The following is a 24,939-nucleotide window of genomic DNA, read 5'->3' on the forward strand; positions in this document are numbered from 1 at the left end:
TGAACAGTTGTGCAAAGTCTTCTCGGTGAGCACTTTGTAGGTGGCATGGTCCCACATGTATGGGAGAACTCATGAACTTGCCTGAAGTCCCTCTCGCTTTGCTAATGAAGCCTTTTAGAAACCTCTTTGAAGACCTCTTTGAAAGCCTTGGATCAGTTTGAGAGAGAGGACTGCTGATGGAACTGTTGTTTTCCAGTCACGGTGTTATGGCTTAATAGCGGAAGGATGTAAATATGTGAGTATATGTAGGTTCACTGCTGATGCTGCATGAAGTTGTTAGAAAACAATTATCTTTTTAATAGTAGCTCTTACTACAGGATTTTCTGTCCTATTAAAAGCATCCCAAAGCATAATTTGTGGCTCCTAAACATTCATTTAGCACTATCTAGGATATAATCTATGTTGGAAAAAATATGAAGTATTCTAAATAATATTATGTTCTGAAGTAAGTTGCAAGCTGGCTTACATAGTAAAGAAGATTTTAAAGCAAAACCTTAGTACCTAAATTGGTGATGAAGCAGCAAGTTAATCTTTGGATCTATTAACCTTCATTTGCTAACCTTGACATAGTCGTGTTAGCCTACAAAAGAGAACCTTGGTATAGCTACAAGGGTTGGTTTGTCAGTGCTGTAGGACAAAATTGTTTAAGCAGCTATAAATACTTAAATACTATGCGATAAGTTTTCAGATTCCCTAGCAGCCAAAATCTACTTCAGCTTCAATCTGAACCCAACCAACGGAAAGTTACTAGCAAAACCTGTGTGATGTTATTGGCGGTTGCCTGAAATTCTCATCTGCCACCACACATCTTTTGTATTTACGCATTATGTCAGGGCTTAAATTCTTAGCATCTTTAGGCAAGCATTGTGCTGGTAAGAGATGCAAGGCTTAAGGGTAAGCAGTAGTTCCATGCAGGAGATGCAAGTCGCAGCGGAAAACAGTACTTCGGGGGGGGGGGGAGGAGAAATTATGAATTTGTCTGGGTTTGCTAAGGCATTATACTTTTCAAGTACCTCTTTATTATCGGAGAGGTGGCTTGTTTAATTTTTGATGTCTTTGTAATGCTGGCATTGGTAGGAAACCACAAGGTAGGAATTTCAGGTGAAAGGTACCTGTCCTCCCTTCTGGACTGGGTATCGCATTACAAAACAAATAACTATTTAAGCAATTAAACATAAGAAGTTTCATTTCTTTTGTGTCTAATAGTGTGGGTTAGCTCACAGTTAAGCTAATAGTAAGTAATGGAATGGGTTTGGATTTTTTTTCCCTTTTTCGTACTTAACCATCTTTTTTTGAACAAGTTGTAGAATTGCAATATTTGAATTTAACCTAGCCTTGTCCTGTTCAGCTAAGCTTGGTAAGAGATTCGGAAGTTAGTAATGAGGACTTTTTCACATAAGCCTAGTTTCTTTGGGAACCAGGGTGAAAAATGAAGCCTACACTGACATTGTAAAAAGTTACTGAAGCTCATTACAACCAATTATATAACCAATGTCTTGGGAATTCAGAATTTAAAGCCACTGTCATGGAACATGAAGGTCTGTTTTCCTTTGAAGTTATGCATTGCCATTTTATTATAATATTTGAGCACTGTGATTTACCAAAAACCCCCAATATTTTGGTGTTACAGTTCTCATGGATTGTGTAGGTTTTTGCTTTTGACATTGACCCAAAGAAGGGCAGCTTGTTAATTTTATGTTCTGTAAAAGTTTTTGAAAAGACAATGAACCAGGAAGATACCATGGAAGAACGGTTGGTTTGATCCATCAGGAAGTCACACAAACATATCGTGATGGCACTCTTATTTTAGTAATGCAAACAGATTAATTTAAGGTTTTTTTCACACAATTTTGAAAGCCTTTGGAAAAGGAACAGTAGAAAGGAATGAGAAAGGGACAGTGAGGTCAGTGAAGCTGGAAAGGCAAGATGATGGAGAAAAGGGAAAGAACATTGAAAGGATGATCTGAAGACATAAGCCCTGAACGAAGCTTAACCTTTTTTGTTCACAGTGAAGGAATTAAACATGCTCTCTCTCTCTAATATGTGTATTTTGTTATAATATATTATATAATATTATAAAAATATATGTTTATAGAATAGACATTTTAAATATATATATCAAACATCATAAGAAGAGGTTACAAATAACCAATATGACAAACAATTCGAAGGCTAAGGGAGAAAGGAAATAGTCTTTAGCTGACGGGAGACAGAGAAGAACAGGGGAAGGGAAAGAGTGTGTGTGGGCAGGGAATTAAAGCTAAATCGCCTTCACTGTGGATGCAGTTGAGAGAAACAACTGACATATCCGAAACAGAGATGCATCTGTTTTGAGAAAGCAGTTAAGAGAGACTTTAGAGAAGATTTCTGATGCAAAACCGAGTTCAGTTTTGACCTTATTCTGTAAAACAAAGTGTTTCCTTAAATATATAAATTACACCTTAATAAACTTATTTTTTAATTATCTTATTTGTCTCTGAATTGTCATAATGTAAGTAATCAAATGCTAGAACAAGTCTATTCACATTCATAGAAATTTTAAAAATCTATGTCTTAGAAACTCAAAATTATAAACCAACCAACCTCCATACAGGAGTTAGTTAAATGCTTTCTTGCTTACTACTTATTTGGTTTAAAGCAGTGTCATATGGCTGTAAGAGTCACAACTTACTGGTCTAAGACTTAATCATCACCTAGCCCTCAGGTTCAAAGATATTTTGTTCTTTTCTCTTTGGGAATTCGTAATCCTGTGATTAAGTTATGTGATAGGTTAGGTGGTTAGTTGTTTGCTTCTTTGTTTTAATACAAGAAGCATGGCCTTTTTAAAGATGAAAACTGACTGTGTAAATTGGGTCCTGAGTTGTTACAAAACCAGGTTGTTTGCCACTAGGCCACGTAACAGACTCTGAAAGCAACAACAACAAAGCAGCCCCCAAAGTATCATGGGTTTATTTTTTCAGATGAGCCATATTAAAGTGGTTACTACTATTGTTTAAATTCCCATTGGAGATTACATGTCTGTAAAAATCACCTAAAAATTCACACTGCATCTGTAATTTACCCTGATGTAATAGTTGTCATCTGACGGTCACCTACATAACCCTGTTCTTGAGATTTAGCTTTGGTATCGGGTGCAGTAGCACATCCTTGTTCTGAGTTGCGTGGTATTGGAAAGAATTCCAGAACTGTTCAGGTGCAGTAGGAATAATTAGAACCACCCATGTGCCCCAGTTTCTGCTCTCAAATTCTCATGTCCTGGGAGAACTGGTTGGGTTTTGACATGCTTCCCCCCACCTTTTTTCCCCTGTAGTATAAGGCTAGGTTTACTTTATGAATGTGCAACTTTAAAAGATACGTAATTGCATTCATTTGCAGCTTGTTTCAAAGCCAGTTAAAGGTAATAGCTGTATCAAGTAAGTAACTGCAGCCATTCGTTATACACAGTAATACCTACTTAAAGAAAATACTTGATACTTTATTTTTAATTATTTTTTTAATAGCAAATCCCAGTTTTTAATTCTGTATTCTTTAGACTGTAATTTAAAACAATACATAAAACATAAGCCAGATCACTTAAATTACTGGATAGCCACTATATTTTCTTGTTTGCAACAATATAGACAAGGTAATTGGTTTCTTTTTAACTTTTGCAACAGAAAATAAAATTACCCAAGAAAACAGCAAGACGATACCCAGCGTATGAGCTCTATCTCTATGGGGAAGGGAACTACGCCGAAGAAAACAAAAATCTCCTATTGACAGGAATTCCAGTTCTCTTTCTTCCTGGGAATGCTGGCAGTTACAGACAAGGTAAGCATTTTAGCTAAGATATACGTATGTTACGAAGAGCTCTCATATTTATGCATTAGTTAGTGGCAAGAAGTTTTCTCTTTGAAATAATATCAACAAAAGTCATAATGGTTGATCATATGGTTATGGTGTAGATATCCTTGTTAGTCTATGGTTAATTTCAAGCAGTCAAAAGACTTCATTTTTATTTGAAATCAGTTGAACAGTTGAGCTATAATATTTTTCTGGAGTAAGACTTTAACTTTTGAAAGCTAGAAGCAGTACAGTTTATGCTGTACTATGGCAGCACTGCACCCTTGCTGTGTTTTTGATCGCAAACATCTAGTTGGTTTTGATTTGAACAACATTTAGTGCAGTTATGCCAAATAAAACAAGATCTGAATTTGATTAGAAGAAACTGAACAAGCTACCATCTGTGATGTGAAGTAATTACATGCTACAGAAAATAAGCATCATCTTGTGGCTTGCCCTGTAGCTTCATTATTTCCTACCTCTTTATGTAGTGGTGTGTTTTCTTTAGCATCATCTTCCCACTTTACATGTAGCCTGCTTTTGTTTTCCAGGTTATTCTCTCTTATGTTTCTAAGCTCCAAATGAAAAGAAGTAACAGTTTTAAAGCATTTTTATTTTTCATTGTAAATACCGAAGTTAGTAGTTTGAATGTGAAGTATTGTGTATAAGTGTTTATTCAAGTATCCGGTATTCCTTCCAGGCTGGGTTTGTCAGACTGTTATTTTTGTTCTCTAAAATGTGCTTTGAAACTGTTAGTAACACTCTTACGATGTTAGCAAAATTGAACGTGTATGTACGGGGAAAACCACTACAGTCTAAACCCTGATGTCTTACTGTGATCATTTTTCCTTATACTTGCACTGAACTTGATGATTGAATTGTCTGATTTCAGAGAACCTTTACAAAGTTATTTTCTGTAGAACATACCCATTTAGCTTATAACAAAGTAAAATATTTTAGCAGCTTGTACTTTCAGAAAACCCATACAGACTTGCAGGCACAATGGTATCCAAAGAAGATTGCAAACATAATGATTATGAGGGATACCATATGGACTTTTGTAATTGTGTATGAAGTATCTGTGAATTAATGCTGTCTCTAAAAACATGGCAGTACATCACTATGCAGGAAATAAAATGGTACTTTCAGGGTATGTTAGGAATCAAAAGGAAGCATATGAAGAAAAACTTAAACTAGGTAAGTAGAAGTACTACATGCTGTGGATATAATGTGCTACATAACATCAGTAAGTATTTAAATATTTATTCTTTGTTTCGAGCAATTGATTTAGGGAGACTGGCAATAAGTCGTGCATTTTTCAAAATCTTTGTTAAAATAAATTGTTCTGCCTTAATCAGTGGCTCAGAATAGTTTTTGTTTTATTATGGAATTTATGAAAATTCATATTTTGTTCAGAATTTATTGTGGGATACCACACTTTAATTCTGATACCTAGATGAGCAGAGAAGGTGTTGCTATTGTTATTTTCATACTTGTTTAAAGCATTCATATTTGCTGAGCAATGAAGACAGAAGTGCTGCTGCTGGCTTTTCTGGGCTTGTTATTTTGATGTGTTACAGGCACTTTTGAAACATATTAATTCATCATCTTTCATGGGCACTAAAATGAACCTTTTAAAATGTACAAAATTGAGACTTTGAGTAAAAGATGGTGATCCGGTTTAATTGTTGGGAATGAACCTGAGACTGGGAGAACTGAGATCCTGAGTTCTATTTAGGAATCTGTCACACACTCGCCTTGTGATCTTTGGCAATATTCTTGTTCCTTTTACCATGACTTCCAAGATATAAAGTTGTGATAAAATGCTTGATCCTTTAAATACTTTTTTCGGTCTTTTCAAACAGTGTTGAAGAAGTTCTTATTGCTTATTAGCTTTAGATAGAATTGGTGAAATGACTGCCTACAAATTAGATGTATAATTTTCATTATGCTGATAGTATCTGTTTGGGTGTTTGAATGTATAAAGTATTTCATAAATATTACTTTCCCATTTCATGACCTCTGCTGAAATTTGTTTGATATGTTAATTTCTATAGCAAACTTTTCCAAGAAGGAGGATTCTGCAGGCTGCAGATCTCTGAAACTGTTGCACTCTAGAAGAATCTTGCTTCTGTGTGACAGATTTGGGCAGACCTTTCTGGTGATCATTAGTTATTTTATATACTCGCTTTTGGGACTTTCTCTTTTATTTTCTTCTTTCCCTACCATGCTTTTTTATTTGCAGCTGTTACTGTTACCATCCTGCCATGTCTCCATGGAAACTCAGGGACAATTCTGCACTCGGAAGGCTGCATTAAATAGCTGGGGTTAGACAGAGAAGGCAGGTCAGAAGCAAGACCTTGTACACAGAACATTTTCTCCCTCAAGATTTTAGGTGGAAAAGTGTCCTTTAGGGTTTGGTTTTCCAATCCCCCAGACATATCTTGGTGGTATTTGGGAACGTTGTCCTAGAGTCGATGGCCTTCAAAGAAATTTTAGGAAAGCCTAGCAGTAGCAATGCCTCTAGAGTTGAAGTCAAGACTGCTCGTTTTGCCTGCTTGTCCTGGTGGCAGTAAGAAGGTGCAAATGAGATGAGAAAAGCAGCCCTCAGGTGGAGGAACATAATCCTTGATCTTGTATGCTTTTTTTCTTTGACATAAAATATCTCTGTAGTCAGCAGTAAGCTAAGTCACATGGTTAGCTGCCATAAGCATATAATGCAGCTCTTGGTAACTCATTCCAAACTTTCTTTTCATCTAATCTGGTTTGTTCTTTTCCATGTTCTTCTGTAAGCTCTTGTTATGATATATTTACTCATATTTTTTTTAATCAGAGGGATTCTTATAAAAATAGGAAATAATTATTTATTTTCTCATTTTACAGTTTGGTTCTGACAGTGACTGGCTGATACTTTTGCCCTGATTATTTATATCTTCAAATTTGTTTTTGTAAAACAAGTGTGATTGCATATTAGAAAAGAGATTATTTGCTTTTGGATGTCTTTTTTCATCCTTTTTTTACTTTTATAAATGACTTGAGATGAACAATGGATTTAAGATAACATTTGTTTCTTAATAGATTGTATATTTATGTGTTTGTCTTCTAATGACAGTGCTAAGCAGTGACTATTAGACTGTTCTAATTGATGTGGTTTCTTTTCCTAGTACGTTCTCTTGGCTCCATTGCACTTAGAAAAGCAGAAGATGTTGACTTCAAGTATCATTTTAATTTCTTCAGTGTCAACTTTAATGAGGAGTTGGTTGCATTATATGGTGGTAGTCTGCAACGACAGACCAAGTTTGTGCATGAATGCATAAAAGTAATTCTTAAGTTGTATAGGGTAAGTAGTGACGTGCTGAATAATGTACTTGCATTTTGGAATGGAATTCTGCGCTGCCTTTTCTGCTGGAAAACTGAAGAATGATGAATAAAGGAGGGAGACTTCATAATGTGTGTAGATAACTGAATGTGACAATAGTGCAATAGCGAATTGCTGCTCTTTAATAGTTTTTTGTTGTTTTTGGTTTTTTTTAATGCTTGTGGCAATCCCAGAGCTTTGGTTAGGTTCTATATTGTATTTCTAAATAAATACGTGCATGCACAATGTATACTTTTTTTTTGTAGTAGAGACGTAAACTTTCCCTAGCTTATTAAAATATTAATATAGCATCATCTTACATCCAGTTTTCTCTAGGAAGGTTCTTTGATATCCTGTGTCCCTAATAGTCTCAGAAATTAAAATAACCTTAAGTTTCTTACGCTTACACAGGCTATATAATATTTCCTTTTGAGCTGGAAACTTCACATTAAGAACATTTTTTGAGATAGCAACTAAATTTATATTAATTTTGTAAACTTGTCAAGTTGATACTAGTTAATATTATCCTTGAGAGGACATAAGTTAATTTTGGGGGGGGGAAATGTACAACTGATAACCATAGTTCAATGTCAAATCTATTTTTGATGTGTCTAATTACTCTTTTCTCAAGGATCGAGAATTTGCACCGACCAGTGTTGCAATAGTAGGTCATTCCATGGGTGGTCTTGTTGCAAGAGCATTGCTTACTCTGAAGAATTTTAAGCCTGACCTTATAAACCTCCTCATTACGCAAGCCACACCTCACATTGCACCTGTAATGCCTTTAGACAAATATCTTACTGGTGAGTATTGCAGGTTATCTAATTACATTGTATTTTTTATTGATCCTCTCAAGCATTAAGAGGTGAGATTCTTGCAAATCAACAGCAAAATATGCTGGTTTGTTTACTGTAATTAATCTAGTCCTTTGTTACTCAGGTGGTTGTTTGAGAGTGCTAGGATACTGAGAGAAAGTAAGGTGTCATAAAATGGATTATGTGGACTTGAGCTTCTGTGCAGGGCCTGGGGTTCTCAATAATTTGTAATTTTAGTAAGTTGCAGAGCATGTTACTGAATTTATAAGCTCTCCAGTGAATGACATTTTTTCTTTCTTTTTTGTAAAACTTGGCCTCTGTAATGGCTTTCTCTATCAAATGAATTGCCTACATAGAGTCATTTCTGTAGAAGTTGCTAAATATAAAGTTTGTCACGCCCAAAGGTTGGGGGGGTGAGAATATTAAACATAGATATAATTATATGTTTTATACAATATATTTATACAAAAGATAGATAATATTTTTGGCTTACTTAAATAACTGTGGCATAAAAAATGAAGTATAATCATTATGCATGTACTATACACTTCCTGAAGAGCTAGATTTGACTAAACTATACTGATGAAATATGTGCTTAGTGATAATTGTGCTGCTACATGTAGATATTGAGGGAATTGGTGAAGGAAAGGGAATAGACATTTATTTTCATTATTCTCTGTGGCACCCGAGAGGAATGGATTATCTTTAGCTGCTGAATTTGATTTATTGTGCTTGTATTAATTCTACCTCCTACAATTGATTGCAATACAATGCTGCTTCCTTGCTGACTGTTTCTGGACTGTGGCTGTCCTTAAAATAAATCTGTAGTTTGCTACTTAAAAAATATATGTGCTCAGCTGATATAGAAAGTGTAAGTGTATCTGTCTTTCCCAACTGCTACCTCCTTGGGGTTAAAACAATAATTTTCCTTCCTTATATGAATCAAAAGTGATAATTGGAGCTTGAATGTCTCTAAGGGGGCTTACAGAAGCTTTTAGTTAAAAGTTTCTCTAGCTTTTTTGTATATCAAATAGACTTATGGGGAAATTGTGATTGATTTTAATATATTTTATAGATTTTTATACAGCTGTAAACAATCATTGGATTCTGAAGGCCCAAGATTTAAGAAATTTAACTACCCTTTCTGTGGCCGGAGGATTCAGAGATTACCAAGTTCGTTCAGGACTGGCTTTTCTACCAAGATTGAGTCAACATGACAGTGCCTTATCTGTTGTGGTAAAAAAGCAAACTTTTTTGGTTTTTGCATGGAGCCATGTTAGATAGCTATTTATGTAATGCATGTATCAGTGTCTAATTATAGTCTATATGTGCAGCATAGTATAACTAAATATGAAAATACTACATGTGAAATCACAAAGTAGATAGTGTACAGTTATAAAACAATAAATGGTTGATGTAGTATAAATGAGTGTCCATTAGAAGACGATGTGTTGGGGTGGGTTTGAATCATCTACCACTTGGTACTGTTTCTTCTCACCACCTTCTTGCGCCTTTTTAGTTTCAGAACTCAGGTTTTATTTTCCTGCGTTTTACAGGAGATGTGTATGTGAAGACTGATGGATGTGCAGTATAGGAGTAGACTGCTGGTTTGATAGTAAAAAGAGAGCTTTGGCTTTGAGCCTTCTTTTTGTATTTATTGTTTTTCAAAGAACTTAGCGATAGAAAGGGTCATCAAGTCCAGTCTTCTGCTTTTGCAGGCATCTATCTCCTTCCAAAATTAATCAAGCAACGTCATAGAAGCAGTTAGGTTTGTCATTCCATCCCCCCCAACACAGAAGACACTGGAAAACACTCCTCAGTAGGAAGAAAATTTGTAATTTCCAACTTTGATTTACTGCACAAGCCAGCTTTTAAATGCGTTTGTTCTGACATCAACTTGAAATGTTATCTGAAATAGTTGTCATTCCCTTGGTGTTTACTTCCCTGTCCATTTTACAGAAAGCTGTCTATAAATAGTCTCAGTTCTGATTCTGCTAGGCTAAGAAGATTAACTCTGCATTCCCTTTGTCCTAGTAACTGTTCTCTGCATCTGCTCTACTTTAATTTCTCCTGAGTGGTGGTGACCAGAATTTTGCATGAGATCTCATGTGTAGTGGTACCAGTTCTTTCTCATGTTTTTTTGGTTTTTGGTTTGGAGGTTTTTGTTTTGTTTTGGGGGCTGTGTCGTTGTTGGTTTTTGGTTTGTTTTTTTTCTTCCTGGCTGTAAAATAGTTCATAGCTTACTTGAATCAAGTTGTACAACTAGATGATGAGCTCCATTTACGGGAGGCATTTTTGATATTATTAGTCCCTAAAATGCAATACATGCAATACACTCATACAAATTAATAGCTTCAGACTGTCCAGTTCTTTCTGTGTGGTGTTCTGATGCTCCTTTCTGTTGAGGATGCCCTTGCTTTTTCAGCAGCAGCTTTCATGCTTCTATTCCTGTGTGTCAGGATCACTTATTAAAATAGTAAGATTAGTCATAGAAGCAGTCTTTGAAGAAATTTTTTGTAAGTTTCCTCCATACCTTTATTTGCCTCTTGACTATTAGTCTCTGCTATCTAACATTGGTAACTTAGTCATTTTGTTTTACAAGTCCTGTTTTACAAGTGCTTCAGCACTTCTAAGATTTCTGACTGAAGAAGTCATTCTATGGTACCCTAGTCCCTGAAACTCTTAAGATAAACACTATTCTTTTTGATAGTTGTGCAAATATGTTTAAATAAGGAGGGGGAAGGCTTGCTTAGAATTTTGAAATGTTGAATACTAACAAAATCTTAACTTTTCCTTCCCCAAACAGAGCTCAGCTGTGCCTAGAGCTTGGGTCTCAACAGACCATCTCTCCATAGTGTGGTAAGCTAATGGAACAAAGGTTAATTGACTGACTGTACATCTGTTCTCTACTGTTATCACATTATGCAATAATTTAACTTCAGCATAATATTATTATGTTGTCTCTATTGACCACTTTTATTGCCCTGGATATTTCCTTTCTAGATTTAATTTTACTTATCCTGTCTTCTAGGTGCAAAGAATTGATCCTGGCTACCATCAGAGCTTTTTTTGATCTCATAGATGAGAATACAAGGCAGGTTTGTATATGTGATCTCCTGTATATTTCCCCATCACACTTTCTTCTTCCATCCCAAAATGCTTAATCAGGACAAATATCACCCTATTATACAGAAAACTCCTTTTTGATTATTCTAAGTCACACTGAGAAAATTGTTGCCGTTTTGTACCAGTCACTGAAAAATCTTGTGGCTTTGTTTTGTTTTGACAGATGTGGCAGAAATAATTAGGTGTTAACTCAGTTTTTATTAGTGACTGCTTGATGCTTTATAGCTGGGGTGTGGACTGAACTTTTCTTCCATAATGCAGCAGGTTTAGTTGACCTTGCACCAGGATAAACAAACTTTGCTAGCTGGGTAGCTTTGAATGTGACCTCTCAATGTGTGTTCGAATCACCTTCTCTGACTAGTATACAAAGGGTGAAAAACTGTGATAGTTTAACTCAGACATAATACTTCTCAAACTTCCCCATGTGTTGTCGTCATAGTGGCCAGCACGTATTTGTGGTATTCTTTTGCAAATAGCACTTACAAAAATTGAATGCAAGTAAAATACTAGCATATTTGTTTACCTCCAGCTACCATTCTTTATTGGTTTTCTAAATAAATATACTGCATCTTACTTATTGAAAACTGTTGGAGAAATCTCCCATTGTACTCTATTCTCTTTCTGAAATGTTATGCAGCAATAAACATGAATTGGAATTCAGGTCCAAGAGGTTGAAAATATGTAAGAGCAGAGCCCCAGACATAGATGAGGAAGGCTTCCAGGTGTTCTTCTTTGAGGCTGTTTGAGACTTTTCTAATTTCTAAGGTGTAGTCTCTATAACATGCGATTTAGAGAGACAAAAAGGGGATACAGTTGTTCTGGAGTTGATTGGCAGTGTGCTGGAGGGTTAAACTTTTCAGAAATCAGTTCTAATGGCCACAATTTTGCAAAAATTAGTCCCGGAAATTTGATTTTGGGGAAAAAACCCCCCCCAAAACAGAAACAAAAAAACCCCACAAAACAAAAAAAAACCAAACCACCAAACCAACCAAAAATCCAACTCCAAACAAAAATGAATCCCACTGTAGCTCTACAGCTATTTGGATGCTTGAAATATTAAGATGAGATGTAGTAAGCTGGATTTGTGAACTCAGACTAGTAAATATAAATGTGAGAATTTTTCCTAAACTCTGGCATAAGTGTGTTATTTCAGGAAGAATGCATGTGTATCTATAAAGAAAGTTTAACAGAACGGTTTCCTTGTGTTAACAGTAGGCAAGGATATAAAACTCCTTGTCCTGGTTTTGGCTGGGATAGAGTTAATTTTCTTCCTAGTAGCTGGTACAGTGCTGTGTTTTGGATTTAGCATAACATTGATAACACACTGATGGTTTAGTTGTTGCTAAGCAGTGCTTACACCAGTCAAGGACTTTTCAGTTTCCCAGGCTCTGCTGGGTGCACAAGAAGCTGGGAGGGGGCACAGCCCAACTGGCCAAAGGGCTATTCCACACCGTATGGCATCATGCTCAGTATAGAAACTGGGGGCAGTTGGCTGGGGAGCAGTGATCGCTGCTCAGGGACTGGCTGGGCATCGGTCAGCGGGCAGTGAGTGGTTGCATCACTTGCTTTTTTTCCCTTGGGTTTTGTTCCTCTCTTTCTCTCTCTCTCTCTCATTGTTTTCCTTTTCATTACAATTTATTATTATTATTTTATTTTATTTCAATTATTAAACTGTTCTTCTCTCAACCCACGAGTTTTCTTACTTTCGCTCTTCAGATTCTCTCCCCCATCCCACCAGAGGGGAGGGGGAGCACGTGGCTGTGTGGTGCTTGGTTGCTGTCTGGGGCTAGATCACAACAGTCCTAAAAGTTTTAGCTGTGCTTTATAACATGTGTAGACTTTCTGTATTGCAGTGATTGAATATTGATGGCACTTTATTTGTTCAGATTATTGAATTTAGAATAGAAATTGTACTGTGTCTTCTAACAATCTCTCCTGCCTCTCATCCCCAAAACTGTATTGCTAGCTATGATCATGTGATGATTGTAAATCACACAAATCGGTAAAATAAAATTTGACAATGTGCTCTTTTTTTAGATAACTGAGGATCCAAAGAAGAGAATGTCTGTACTGAATCACCACTTTGTGAGACACCCTGCCAAGATATTTGAGGAAAATCCTGAAGCTTTTAAGGAACTCACAGGTGTGCAGCAGTTTTCTTTTGAACAGAATTCAATAATACTCCTTTGTTAATAGTTAACCTTCTCACTAACAAATTTCTGGAATACATTTTGTTCTTCTTCAGACGTTGCTAATATGATATATGGGTTATAGACCTAAACTATCAGCTTTTGTGTGGTTTCAGCACTAAATAGATTAAAAGGGGTAGGAGCAAAAATCTGTCACTTTTATATGGCTTAGATTCTGGGGGACGAGCAGGAGTCATATCTACACCAGGGCGTCCAGTAGCAATCTCAGAAATCAGGAATAGCTGGATGTCAAAAGTGCGGTCTAATCTACGCTTACATCCCATGTTTGCAAGAGGGATAGTATGGGTGTTGTAGAGCCATTGTGCTAGTTTTGTACTGCTCATGGAAATCCTGAATATTCAGACCTGCTTCATCACTGACTTCCTTTTTTAATGACGTGGCAGGGTAAAATAGACTGCACACTAATGGTTTCCTTGTAACTGCTAAGAATGCATAGTTCGAGGTGAGAAACTTTGACTGCATGGAGTTTTGGGAACTAAACAGAACTTTTGCAGGGCACAGCTGTATTCCTAGTTTTCTGAAGTGGGCTGAACCACTTTATGAAAACCATTTTATTTCATGAATTTTCTTAATGTAAGCTGTTGCAGAAGTACTAAGGTAACTTTGGTGTCCAGTTTTGGCCGCCCTAGTATAAGTTGGCATTTAGGCATTGACATATACTGAAGTGAGTATGGAGCAGAGGACCACCAAAATGGCTAGCTCCTGGGGCATAGGACATGGGGGAGAGAGGCTGAGTGAACTGGGTTTTTTTCACCCTAAAGAGAATGCTAAGGGTGATCCTCTTGCTGTCTTCAACTACTTAATGAAAGATTGGAGAGAAGGTGAAGCTAGATTTTTCTTAGAGGTGCACAGTGATAACACAACAGGCAGTAGAGTCCAGTTACAACAAAAAAATTAGATATTAGGAAAAAGTACTTCACCAGGAGGGTGGTCAAGCACTGGAACAGGTACCCAAAGAGGTTGTGGAACTGATTTTCGTTTGTTTGTTTGTTTACCGTTGGGGTCAGTTTTTAGCAATAGGGAGGAATATGTTTAAATTGGATTTCATGTTTGCATCTTCCTATTTGTGGTGACCTCTTGACACTTGACACACGCTAAATTTCTGTGATGAACTTGTTACTCTAGTTACACAGAAGAAAGATATTAACCTTCTTGAATGACAATTTGCATTGTTTGTATCTCTGATCTCTTCATTATTCTGTCTTACTCTTTTTCTCCAGACATATCTTTAAACTGCTACAGTTTTCTTGTACATGTTATTCGCTTCATTGTTGACTTGCTTCTACACAAATTACTGTATTAGTTTTCTTAAAAGGCTGACGGGAACAAAGATTGGGGCTGTTTCTAATGTTGCCTCAGCTTTAATCAGTCACCATGTAATTACATTAGTATCATTCAGTTTCTTATTTGTTTTGTTGCCTTGAGAGCTTTGTTTCAAGATCCATAGGTTTTTTATTTTACAATTAATATGTAGTAATTGAATCCTAGGGGTTTGCAGTTTCCTATGTAACTGATGATAACTGTTGCATGTAATTCTAAGCAGTAGCAATCCTGAGTGTTGATTAACGTTTATAAAGTTTATGGCCATTTACAGATAAGACCTTGGCGATAAGTAACATAAGATTTTGGAGATAAGGATAATAGTTCTCGCAGTGTGGCATATAAAAACATATTTATTTTTAGGAGCTCTCATGTGGATTACAGTCAAAGCCTCAAAATGGACTTACTCAGTTTACAATGTAAGTAACATTTTTTTCTCATTGTGTTTTTATGTTTATTTTTTTACTAATAAGCAATTTTTTTTTTTTTAAGGACTCTGATGGAAAATATTTCACATTTCCTCTTGCCAGCCACAGAAAATCATACAGTCATGTTTACTGTGCAAACAGTATGTTGGTGAGAAAATACTTCTTTAATGTCTGGAGTTTGTTTATAAAGCTGTGGGGTCTTTTTAATTAGATTTGCTGCAGTTTTAAGGCAGTTTAATGAACAGTTGTTGAAATTACTGACATCCATTTACATTCACAGCCTAATACATTGTGTTAGATGTACTTCCTGCTTTAGCATGTCACATTTAGTGTTCAAGATCTGAAACCTTCAATGCCACCTGACCCTCAAATAGTTTATTTTTCACTCTCTTACGGGTAGCCCCAGATTACTTTCTCCTTTAATTTAGTGCCATTCTCTATTGATGGTTTTGAATGAAGAAGTTATTTTTAGTGCTGCCAGAATTCAGCCATACTTCTAATTTGGGACAGGTGTTTTATAGGTTTGCTTTCCCATAATGAAATTTAAGTGAGCCTGAAAGGCTACAGAGATCTTCCACTAAGCAGTGGAAGCCAGATGAGAAAACAGCACCTTCTCAGTTGTCTCCTCTATTGAGAGGAGGGGCGATAATGTGCATTTCTTGTATTTTTAGCTCAAGATGCATAAATTCAGCCAAAATGTTTTTTAATTTTTTTTAAAATATTTTTTGAAAGGAATTAATGTAACCTCTTGGCAAACTGGAGATTGATAAATATGCCTTTCAGAATTACATGAGTATTTAAGATTAGTGGCAAGAAAATTGAGATGCTTTCCCGTTCCATCCTGCCTGTCCCTGTTGCCACTCCTCCCCTTACCAAAGAAGAGGTTCATACCACCACTGTGAAAAAAGAGAGTATATTCTCAGTGCTTTTCTTATTACCCTTCCCAGTAGCACCTTCAGTATTTACACATTTGTTGTGATCTTAGTTGTGCTTTAATAGGGTAACTTTTGTTTTTGTTGTAATGTCTTGAAGACAGGACAGGAGGAGGAGGTACAGAACAATGTCTGAGATACTTGCATCATGGTGCTATCACTTCAGAACACTTACATTCTTGAGGGTGGGAGCAGTAGAACATTAAAAATCTGAAATATTCCTTGACTGCTTAGGATAGTACCTTGAGACGTTTCTTCTAGTTAAAAAAGATTAAACTTTAATAAAATTTAATTTTACATCATATGTAAGGCAGATATTTTTTTTTTGAGAAATGATGAAAGTTTTTTTGCTTAACCTTGTATTTGTTTTTAGAAAAATATATTGATTCATAACTAGAAAAGGTGGCAAAAGGAAGGAATTTAAAATGGTTCCTAGAAACCCCCACCTTTCACTCTTATGCTTCATCTTTCCATCCTTGTAATTGTAATTCCAAGATTATGATATCAGACTTTTGATGGAGAATATCACTGCTGTTAACACAGAAGTCTGACTTCATTGTGAAATGAAGAAGAAAAGTTGGTGGATATCTTTCATTATAAATAATAGAGGAAATCCGAGAGAATTTTTATCATCATCTTCGCTTTTACACTTCGGCATTTGACATCCCTATGAGAGTCTGGTCAATATAGTGATAGCTGCTGCAGACACACTTAGTAGAAAAGGATTGAGATGAAGATGGAAGTTTGTTCCTCTTTTTAGTAAGTTGATTGCACCAAGGTTCTTCTATCAGAGGATTTTCAGAACAGTTGCTGACATCTGGTGTACTGACACAGTTGGCATATAGAAATTTTGGAGAATATTATCAGTATTAACTCCTGCATTGTTTGGAGTAAAGAATTTCTATTTTTAATATATTTATAAATACAATCACACGTAGGTAATGTACTGTTTTATGCTATCGACTTTACAGGACACAAGTAGCTGGATTTATGGCTGTATGAACAGTAATTCATCGATGTGGTGAGTATAAACAGTTTCTGTTCTTTATTCAAATGGATCTTGTGAGACTACATTTGAATTTAAAGCATATAAAATATCCTCCTCCTTAGGAAGGAAGAGACTGGGAAGAAAAGTAAAATTCTTACTGTGAATAATTCATGCTTTCTGTATCACTAAGAAAACAGGAAAGAATAGGTTTTCTCAAAATTACTGCACGAATGCATAATAAAACAGGTGAACTTTTTCTTCTTTAAGCTATATTATTGATCTTCATAGCAGTGACAAGTTGCTCCTGTTGCTCTCTTGTGGACACTGCATGCTGTGCTGGATTCCTAAATTGTGTGTTTTGTAGCATCTCTTTAGAATACTACGACAGAAGACATAAAATGTCACTCAAAGCCTTCAGAAGAGTGGATTGAAGCATCTCTTATTTTTTTCTTATTCCAAAATTGCTATTGTCGTATGAAAAATATTTAGAAATGTGGGTGATTTAGTGATTATTTGAATCGGGTCACTACAATCATTACTAAATGGATTTAAAACACTGGCCTAGCTTACATTTGCAAAGTAAGCTCAAAGTAAATTCAATCTACGCTTCAGATTAGGGAAAGCTTCCAGGTGGAATTGAGCTAGCATAGTATTTTTCTGTTCTGGGATCTGTGCTGAGGTGTATAGCCACAGAGTCTTGCCTCTAGCTAATAGCCAGTTGTCATAATTACTTTTTCCTGATCTAAGGAGAAGTTGGCCATTACTCCTTTGTATAGCCTTGGATCAGCAGCAAGTGGAGGTTAGCCTAGTTCAGGACTGCTACCTAAAACATCATCTAATAATAGTGTTTTTGCTGTGGACTGTGTCGTGAGGTCATGTAACACTATTTAGAGAAACAGAAGTATCCTGGTATTTTAAAAATCATAACTTAAAATGACTGAATGAATATGTTGCAGTTCAGTGTGTTAAATTAATATAAGTACACGCCATTTTAGAACTGCTGCAAGCTCTGCAGCAGCTAACAATTTTTGTTTTATATGGTATGTTTTAGATGTTCCCATAGGAAAAAGTGGTACTTTTGGTGTTTAAAAGATGCTACTAAAACCGTGTGTTAATTCAATGCCCGTGCTGTTTTAGCTTATTAAGAGTTTTCATTACGTGTCTGAAGTTGCATGGCTAATAATTCCTGAATGTTTAGTCTATGACAAAGTTAGAGCTTTGCTTAACTTGTTTTTGCAAAAACAAGATTTTCAGCATCTGAAATGATTATAGTTTGATAAATTACTATGGTAGCTGACTGCAGTAGACCCAAACTTGTTCTCAATTTAAAATTGTGTGAATCCACATATAGAGAGAGAGAAAAGCTGGTATGTTAATCCACTGTCGTGACGTCGTGCCTGCATAATAAATATGCTCATCCTTTAATGTGCATGAATTTTTACAGCCTGGAAGCTACTGATTTATCCTGGAGAGCTGAGTTACTTCCAACCACCAAGGTAAGTGTTGTACATAACTTGTAGGAGAGAGAGGTGCTTCGTGGGGTAGTTGCACGTCATGGGAGAAGGATCTGTTCTGTTTACAGCATTGGAACATGCAGTATTGCAGAGGAAGGGGTACAAGAGGTAGACATCTGGGAATTGGCAAGGTGCAAACTGGGGGGTATGTTCAGTAATGGCTTTTGTTTTTCTTTGTTTTTCTTTTTCTTTTTTTTCTTTCTTTCGTTTTGTTTTGTTTTTTTAATAAGGTTGTAATGCTGAAACTTCAGGACTATCCTTCTTTGTCCCACGTTGTCATTCAGGTACCACCTACAGTTGGCAATAAGGTAAAAAAAAAAAAAAGGCAGAAATTGCTTGCTTAGTGTGTTCGTAGCTTTCAGATGCTATAATGGAAGGAAAAGGAAGTACATTAAATATGTGCTAAGTTAATTGAGAAACCACAGACCTACACTCCAGTGTGGTTTGAAGGTAACTTTTGTTATCTTCTGTAAGCTCAGAAACATTTTCATTTGATAAAATACCAAACGCAGGGCATGAATAGTACTTGAAATATACAAAGCAACAGTTCTCAAAACAGTTCTTAGAGTTCTTGTTGGAGGTTCCAATGTTGTTCTTCCTTGTTTTTCTTAGTATTCTGATTGCATTCCTGAATATTTATCTTTTTGAACAGTCAGTTCTCTTATCCAGGGTAGTGAAGAATGCCGTAGATAATTGAAGACACCACATATGGATTCTGGAGAGCGTGGTACAGATAGGTCTGCAAGCTCTGAGACCACAAATAATGTGGTAGACTGGGTTGTGCAGAGTTTGATAGTTCTGAATAGTTCACAGATGAGTTGGATATCTTTGCATCAAGGCCTCTCAAGATCCCAGTAAGAGGAACACTTGCAGTGAATCTAAGCAGACTTTGCGTATTACCCAGTTGGGTCTGGCAGGCCTTTCTAGTTAGTCCTGAAAATGGCAGAACACTGAACTTGAATTTAAAGTCTAAGTAGTTCTAACATTCCTTTCTGCAACACAAATACAGTCTCTGTGCCTGTGGTATAATAATCCATGATCCAAGAAATTATTCACAGTTGAAGTGACTATAATGCTCATCTATGAGTGTATCTTCAGATAGTTGTGACAGACATCTTGCAGTTAAATTAGTAATATACAACGTTCTGGATAAGCAAAGGTAGAAGAGAGCTCAGTTGTGAAATGTAACCTGCTAAGTTGCAGTCCAGTGTTAAATCTTGGACACTGCTTTTAAAAAGTAAACAAATGCTGGATTTGCAATGGGTTGGAAAATAATTTTCAAGTGAACTAAATACTTACTGGAGATGGTAGAACTCATACCTGCTGGATACTTTGCTTTTGCGTGATTAAACTTCAGGAGACAAACGAAAGGTTCTTTTTGCTTAGGAAATTGTATCCAGAGTTTGGACAAGTCACTCTCCTTTGCAACACCCCCCCCAAAAAAAGATGTACCTGAGAAGGAGGGATGTGAACTGGATTCTAGTCATTCTCAGCTCTTTGAATAGCCTTTTGAAGGCTGTTGCAGATGGGTGAGAGCTAGAGTAACCTCGAAGTCATGCTTAAGCTACCCAAACTTGTACTGCTGTGTACAGGAACAAACTACCTGCCAGTCCCTATCAGTGGAGTGTGGAGAGGTGGCTTTTCAGTATTTGTGTCCTGGACTCTGCCTGAGCCTGTGAATAGAATTTGGCAAGTGCAAAGGCTTTATAGTCTTGTGCTCGGTTACATCTGTATTTAATATCCTGAATTGCAGTATACTTTGGACTGTGAATTCTTCAAAGAGGATTCCAGAACAGTACAGCTTCCTGTAACACATCTTTTTTCATTTGGTAAGTATATCGTATTACTTTTGGAGGAAAAAAAAAAAAATGAAAAACTAATATTACTAACATTTGGATAATAAACTTGCCTAAAAATTCCAATGGTCAGGAGGTGTTTTGGGGTTTGTTTTTACTAAAGTTAATACTGCTTTTGTTAGTAACAGACAAAAAAATAAGAAGTGTGGGGTTTTTGACTAACAGATATAGAAGCATATAAGTCTCCTGGAAAAAAAATTATCTGAAGGTGTAGTGAGTTCTCAAATAATTTTATCTAATATGTGAAAATAATATATCCTTTACAGGGCTTTCTTCAAGCAAAATTCTATTAAATTCAACTGGCTTACTTTACAATGTACAGCTCCAGCACTTTAATCAAGTAAGAATACTACTTAATTTTTTAAGCTAATGTAATCACTGTTTGCAGAATGTAAGTGTTGTGTTTTGTTTTGTTTTTTAATGTTCTAGATATATCAAGCTTTCAAAATTTATATAGAGAGCCACTGCCAGTCACTCAAAGGTAAATTTAAGTCTTCTAAAGTATAAAACAAAGCTTGTTGAAAATGCTTCAAGTTCAAGACTGAAGCTGGTGGAAACAAAAGTCCTCTCATGCAGTGGGGTTTAGACAGTATTGTTATAATCTGCTCAAATGTCTCTGCTAATCTCTCTCATTTCCACTTTTTGTTAAGAGGGATAGCTCAAAGAAAATGTGGAATTAGTCCTCATGTTTGGTTTTTTTTACTTCCCAGCAAAGGGAAGTTGAACTTTCAGCAGGATTCTGCATTACGTTGAAAGTGTTTCTCAAGAATAGCACATTTGGCTAAGATTTTTATTTGCTAAGTATGAGACTCAAATTTGAATGTTGAGCTACATAAGGTTAAAAAGAATGGGATGCTAAAGGAGTCTTTTTTTTTTTTTTTTTGAAACAAAGTGATGGATTTATTAGCTTGAGGTTACAGCTTTGTATTGAAAACCAGAATTTTTCTCATAACTGTCCTGCCTATAAATACTGATGTCTCACTGTGTTGTTCTGTAACAGCACGAGTTAAAAAAATGTCATTTTTGTTCAATGCTAACTATACTGACCTGCATTGCAATGTCAATTGGCACATAACTGCAAGCCCAGTGATTCTGTACAGTGATCTATATGCCACCTTTGTTTTACTTGCATTTTAGTTTTTGGAGACAGTTGCCACGTCTTGTTCTTAATTAATTTTATATTTTTAAATTCTCTTCCATTTCAGAAAGAAAACCTAGTGTTTACAGACTTCATATACCCTGGTCACATGAAGACTCAATAATTGTAGCGAAGTAAGGACTTTAACAATTATAACTTCTTGATATGTTTTTGAAGAATGTTTGCATCCTGTCATGGTAATATTTCTGATGGGAGACAACTTCTCCAGTCTTAAGGGTTTGGCTTCTGCATCTTTTCCTCATTTACCTTTCTGCCCTTGTTGACAAAGTTGTTTTGACTTTTCCTCAGAATAAGAATATCTACTAATTGTTTGTTTAATAGTTCTCACTAGTTTTCTCAAAGGAAGTCAGATTTGCTGATCTGAAATTCTCAGCATAATCTTTGACCCCCTCCTGAGTGGGGAATGGAGGCTGCTCTGCATGCTGGCTTCTTCCTGTAACCCAGGGTTTGGATCACACAGCAGCCCTAAGTCGCTTCAGCAGCATGGTCCTGACAAAATCAAATGATACAGCTTGAAATATGTGTCACTCGTGAATCGCAGTTGAACAACCTGACTTTATTTTAGATGGCTGGAAAACTGTCTTCCATGTTTATTTTAGATGTCTTAAGGATACCTCCCTATTTTTTTCCCCTATATTTTCTAACAATGTAATACTTGCAGGAAACTGAATTGCATTCTTGAGAATCTGTCCTCCCCTTTCTTGTCACTCAGCATATTTACATGTTCTGTGAGGCAGTGTGTACACTAATGCTAAACTTGTCTGTTTTCATTAGTACCATGGCCCTTGGTAGCTCAGAGGAGAGTGGATTGAGAATGTTATGTAGTTCATTGTGGCAGGGTGAACAAGTTCATTATACCATTTAGCTCATCACTTGTGGTGACACTTGGTGTACTAGATCTGCTTTACATGCACTTGTTGAAAACTAAGGCATGTTTGGCTTTTTTTGATTGTAAGGACAACAATTACCAACTAAGTTGCTGTTTCAGAGTTCCGTCTTCTACTGAGATTTCTGCAAAACTGCATATTGCTCAGCCTCAAAATGACAGCAGGGTGCCAGAGTTAAATATTTACTCTTCTTCCGACTGTCAGTATGAAGTGAGTAATACAAATTTATTTTATAGCTAGTTTGCATTGCTGTATAATTTTTGCATAATTCAGTCTTTTAAAATATGTAGCTAATGAATCATAATAAATACTAAGCAAATCTAAAGGTGGGCTGTTTGGCCATTTTGTAAGTATAGTGCATGTTACAAGTATTTTGCAACAGCTGGAGTAATACTGAAAGTTGGGCTCTCACTTCTAAGAAAAACTTTAAAGCATTTGTTTTTAAAAAGTCAGTAGTAAGCTGTTCTACATTTTAGTTATGGGATTGCTGTATTCAAATACTTAAGTTGGCTTCTTAAAAATAAAAGTATTTTGTATGTATGCTTACCATTGTATAAAATAATCAAATATTTCTTTTTTTATCAAGGTAATTCTGAAGACGTCACTTTTACAGGTTCTTGGGCAAGTAAGAAAACCTTTAGTACTAGACTGGTTTTTATGTCAGTAGCATCTATAGAAGTTTTCCTTTCCTCCCTTCTCGACTATGGCACTTCAAATTCCTTCTCAATGACAAGAGGAATGCTATTCAATGGTCGTTTAAAACCTTGTCACTTGGCAAGGCATCCCATCCAGATAAATGTCAGGCCTCAGTTTTCAGAGGAGTAGAAAAGCACTCTAGCTCTAAAGAGCTAATGTAAATGTTGAGCATTTGGCTTTGTGGTTAGCTGAATATCTGTAAAGGGATGATACTGTAGGTCACTTTCACTTTCTTGCCTGATGAGTCAGTAGTGTTAAAACTTTAAAATACATCTGGCATCAACTAAAAGTTAGGAAAAAAAGCTCAAGTAGATCCATATGCTCCTTTTCAACAAATTTTCTTTGGTTATCAATGAAGAATACATTTTGACATTGGTATCAGTAAAAATGGACTAGCCATCTGCAATTTTCTGATTCTAAAAAGTAATTAATTCACAAGCACCTAAGTGTAGTGCTGGAATATTACTGGCAAGTTTCTCTGTTTGAATGTATGCGTTTATGTCAATGGTTTTTCATTTTGTTATCACTTCAGAAGAATTTATGTGCTATTTGTATATTAATCATGACTTGGGACACTGGAAGCCAATTAAAGCATACATGAAATTGCTTCCAAAAATTCTTTGCCCAAAAGCATGTATAACTATATGCAGGTTTTTCTTGGAAAGTGGCCTTTTACTTTTAATTTTTCTAATTTATTTTACTGAAACACCATTAATGTGCTACTGTATTCTTTAATATTTGTCTTGACTGGAAAAAAAACATTCATTTTTAATTTGGTCATTTATCAAAACATGTTTGATTAGCCCTTTGAGAGATCCGAGTATTTTCCATATATAATATTAATTGCTAATGGTGGTTATCAAATACTTATGAGATTCAAAGTTATATCAAACTATATCAAAAGTTATATCAAACTATATAAGTGGAGATATACTCCAACTTATATCAAAATGAGAAACTGTTTGACTCTTAAGAAAGATTTTTCTAATCACGTTATCATGCTGGCTTCATGATAATATTTTTGTGAGTGTATTTTTAAATATATTTATATATATATAAATTAGAAGTTATCCTTATATCCTTGTCTTTCAGATAATAAGGTTCCATGCTGGTGCTCTTCCTGTCTATATTGTTTCTAATATTCTTCTTACGTATGGAGGACAATTGAGCACATTGATATCAACAGGTAGGTTTCTAGAAATTTTTTTTTTGTCACAAGTGTTTTTAGAGAAATTACTTGTCCAATTTACTGTTGAAAGACTAGCTAGCTGTTGTGAATTTTTTAAGCAAAGTATCATTGAACTTGTGCAAGAACTGGGATCTACACTCTTCAGTTTTGGTTTTTGTTTGTTGGTAGCTCTCCAATGTTGTGTTGTAGCAGAATATTTCCTTATTATTTTACTCTGCAGTCCCTTCTTTGCGAATGATTGGTGTTGCACAATGTTTTAGAATAAATAGAAGTCTACTTAAAAATACATATAAAAATTTAAAAATATGTTGTTGATATATACAAAACACTTTATTTCTTGCATGAAGACGGGATTTGCACTCTAACTTTTAGACATGTCTTCAGACAAAATGCATTTTTATTGACATTCAGGTGGTGTTTGTTACAAACTCCATAATCTCTCTAGAAGCTCTTGTGACGTATTACCTAATATGAGTGATCCAGTGAATAAGGGCCTTGATGAAGTATGCTGACTTGCAGTACTGTTATAAGACATGGTTATCTTGTTTTAAAGTAAACTTTCAAACCTTTGTCTGAATTTACTTTTTGTTGTGGATCATCTTTGTTAAAGTTCATGACAAAATAATAACTATAGATGCT

General features: G+C 35.7%; 1 protein-coding gene across 5 annotated transcripts in view; it reads left to right on the forward strand.

Annotated features, from left to right (window-relative positions):
- PGAP1 (post-GPI attachment to proteins inositol deacylase 1) overlaps nt 1-24,939 on the forward strand; it is a 41,100-nt gene that overhangs the window by 936 nt on the left and 15,225 nt on the right. For 2 of the 5 annotated variants that reach the window (XM_072875195.1, XM_072875199.1), the window contains exons 2-20: nt 3,657-3,810; nt 6,987-7,162; nt 7,812-7,983; nt 9,071-9,231; nt 10,802-10,854; nt 11,027-11,093; nt 13,159-13,264; nt 15,015-15,070; nt 15,144-15,227; nt 16,983-17,032; nt 18,444-18,495; nt 18,744-18,821; nt 20,267-20,342; nt 20,636-20,709; nt 20,799-20,850; nt 21,575-21,641; nt 22,517-22,625; nt 23,002-23,040; nt 24,204-24,297. In XM_072875195.1, the coding sequence (XP_072731296.1) occupies nt 3,657-3,810; nt 6,987-7,162; nt 7,812-7,983; nt 9,071-9,231; nt 10,802-10,854; nt 11,027-11,093; nt 13,159-13,264; nt 15,015-15,070; nt 15,144-15,227; nt 16,983-17,032; nt 18,444-18,495; nt 18,744-18,821; nt 20,267-20,342; nt 20,636-20,709; nt 20,799-20,850; nt 21,575-21,641; nt 22,517-22,625; nt 23,002-23,040; nt 24,204-24,297 (1,720 nt within the window). Of the gene's footprint in view, nt 1-142; nt 236-3,656; nt 3,811-6,986; nt 7,163-7,811; nt 7,984-9,070; nt 9,232-10,801; nt 10,855-11,026; nt 11,094-13,158; nt 13,265-15,014; nt 15,071-15,143; nt 15,228-16,982; nt 17,033-18,443; nt 18,496-18,743; nt 18,822-20,266; nt 20,343-20,635; nt 20,710-20,798; nt 20,851-21,574; nt 21,642-22,516; nt 22,626-23,001; nt 23,041-24,203; nt 24,298-24,939 lie in introns of those variants that run through there. The other 3 variants (XM_072875200.1, XM_072875196.1, XM_072875197.1) reach the window with 3 other exon arrangements.

This window comes from Ciconia boyciana, chromosome 10 (assembly GCF_034638445.1).
Source record: "Ciconia boyciana chromosome 10, ASM3463844v1, whole genome shotgun sequence".
NCBI classification, from domain to species: domain Eukaryota; kingdom Metazoa; phylum Chordata; class Aves; order Ciconiiformes; family Ciconiidae; genus Ciconia; species Ciconia boyciana.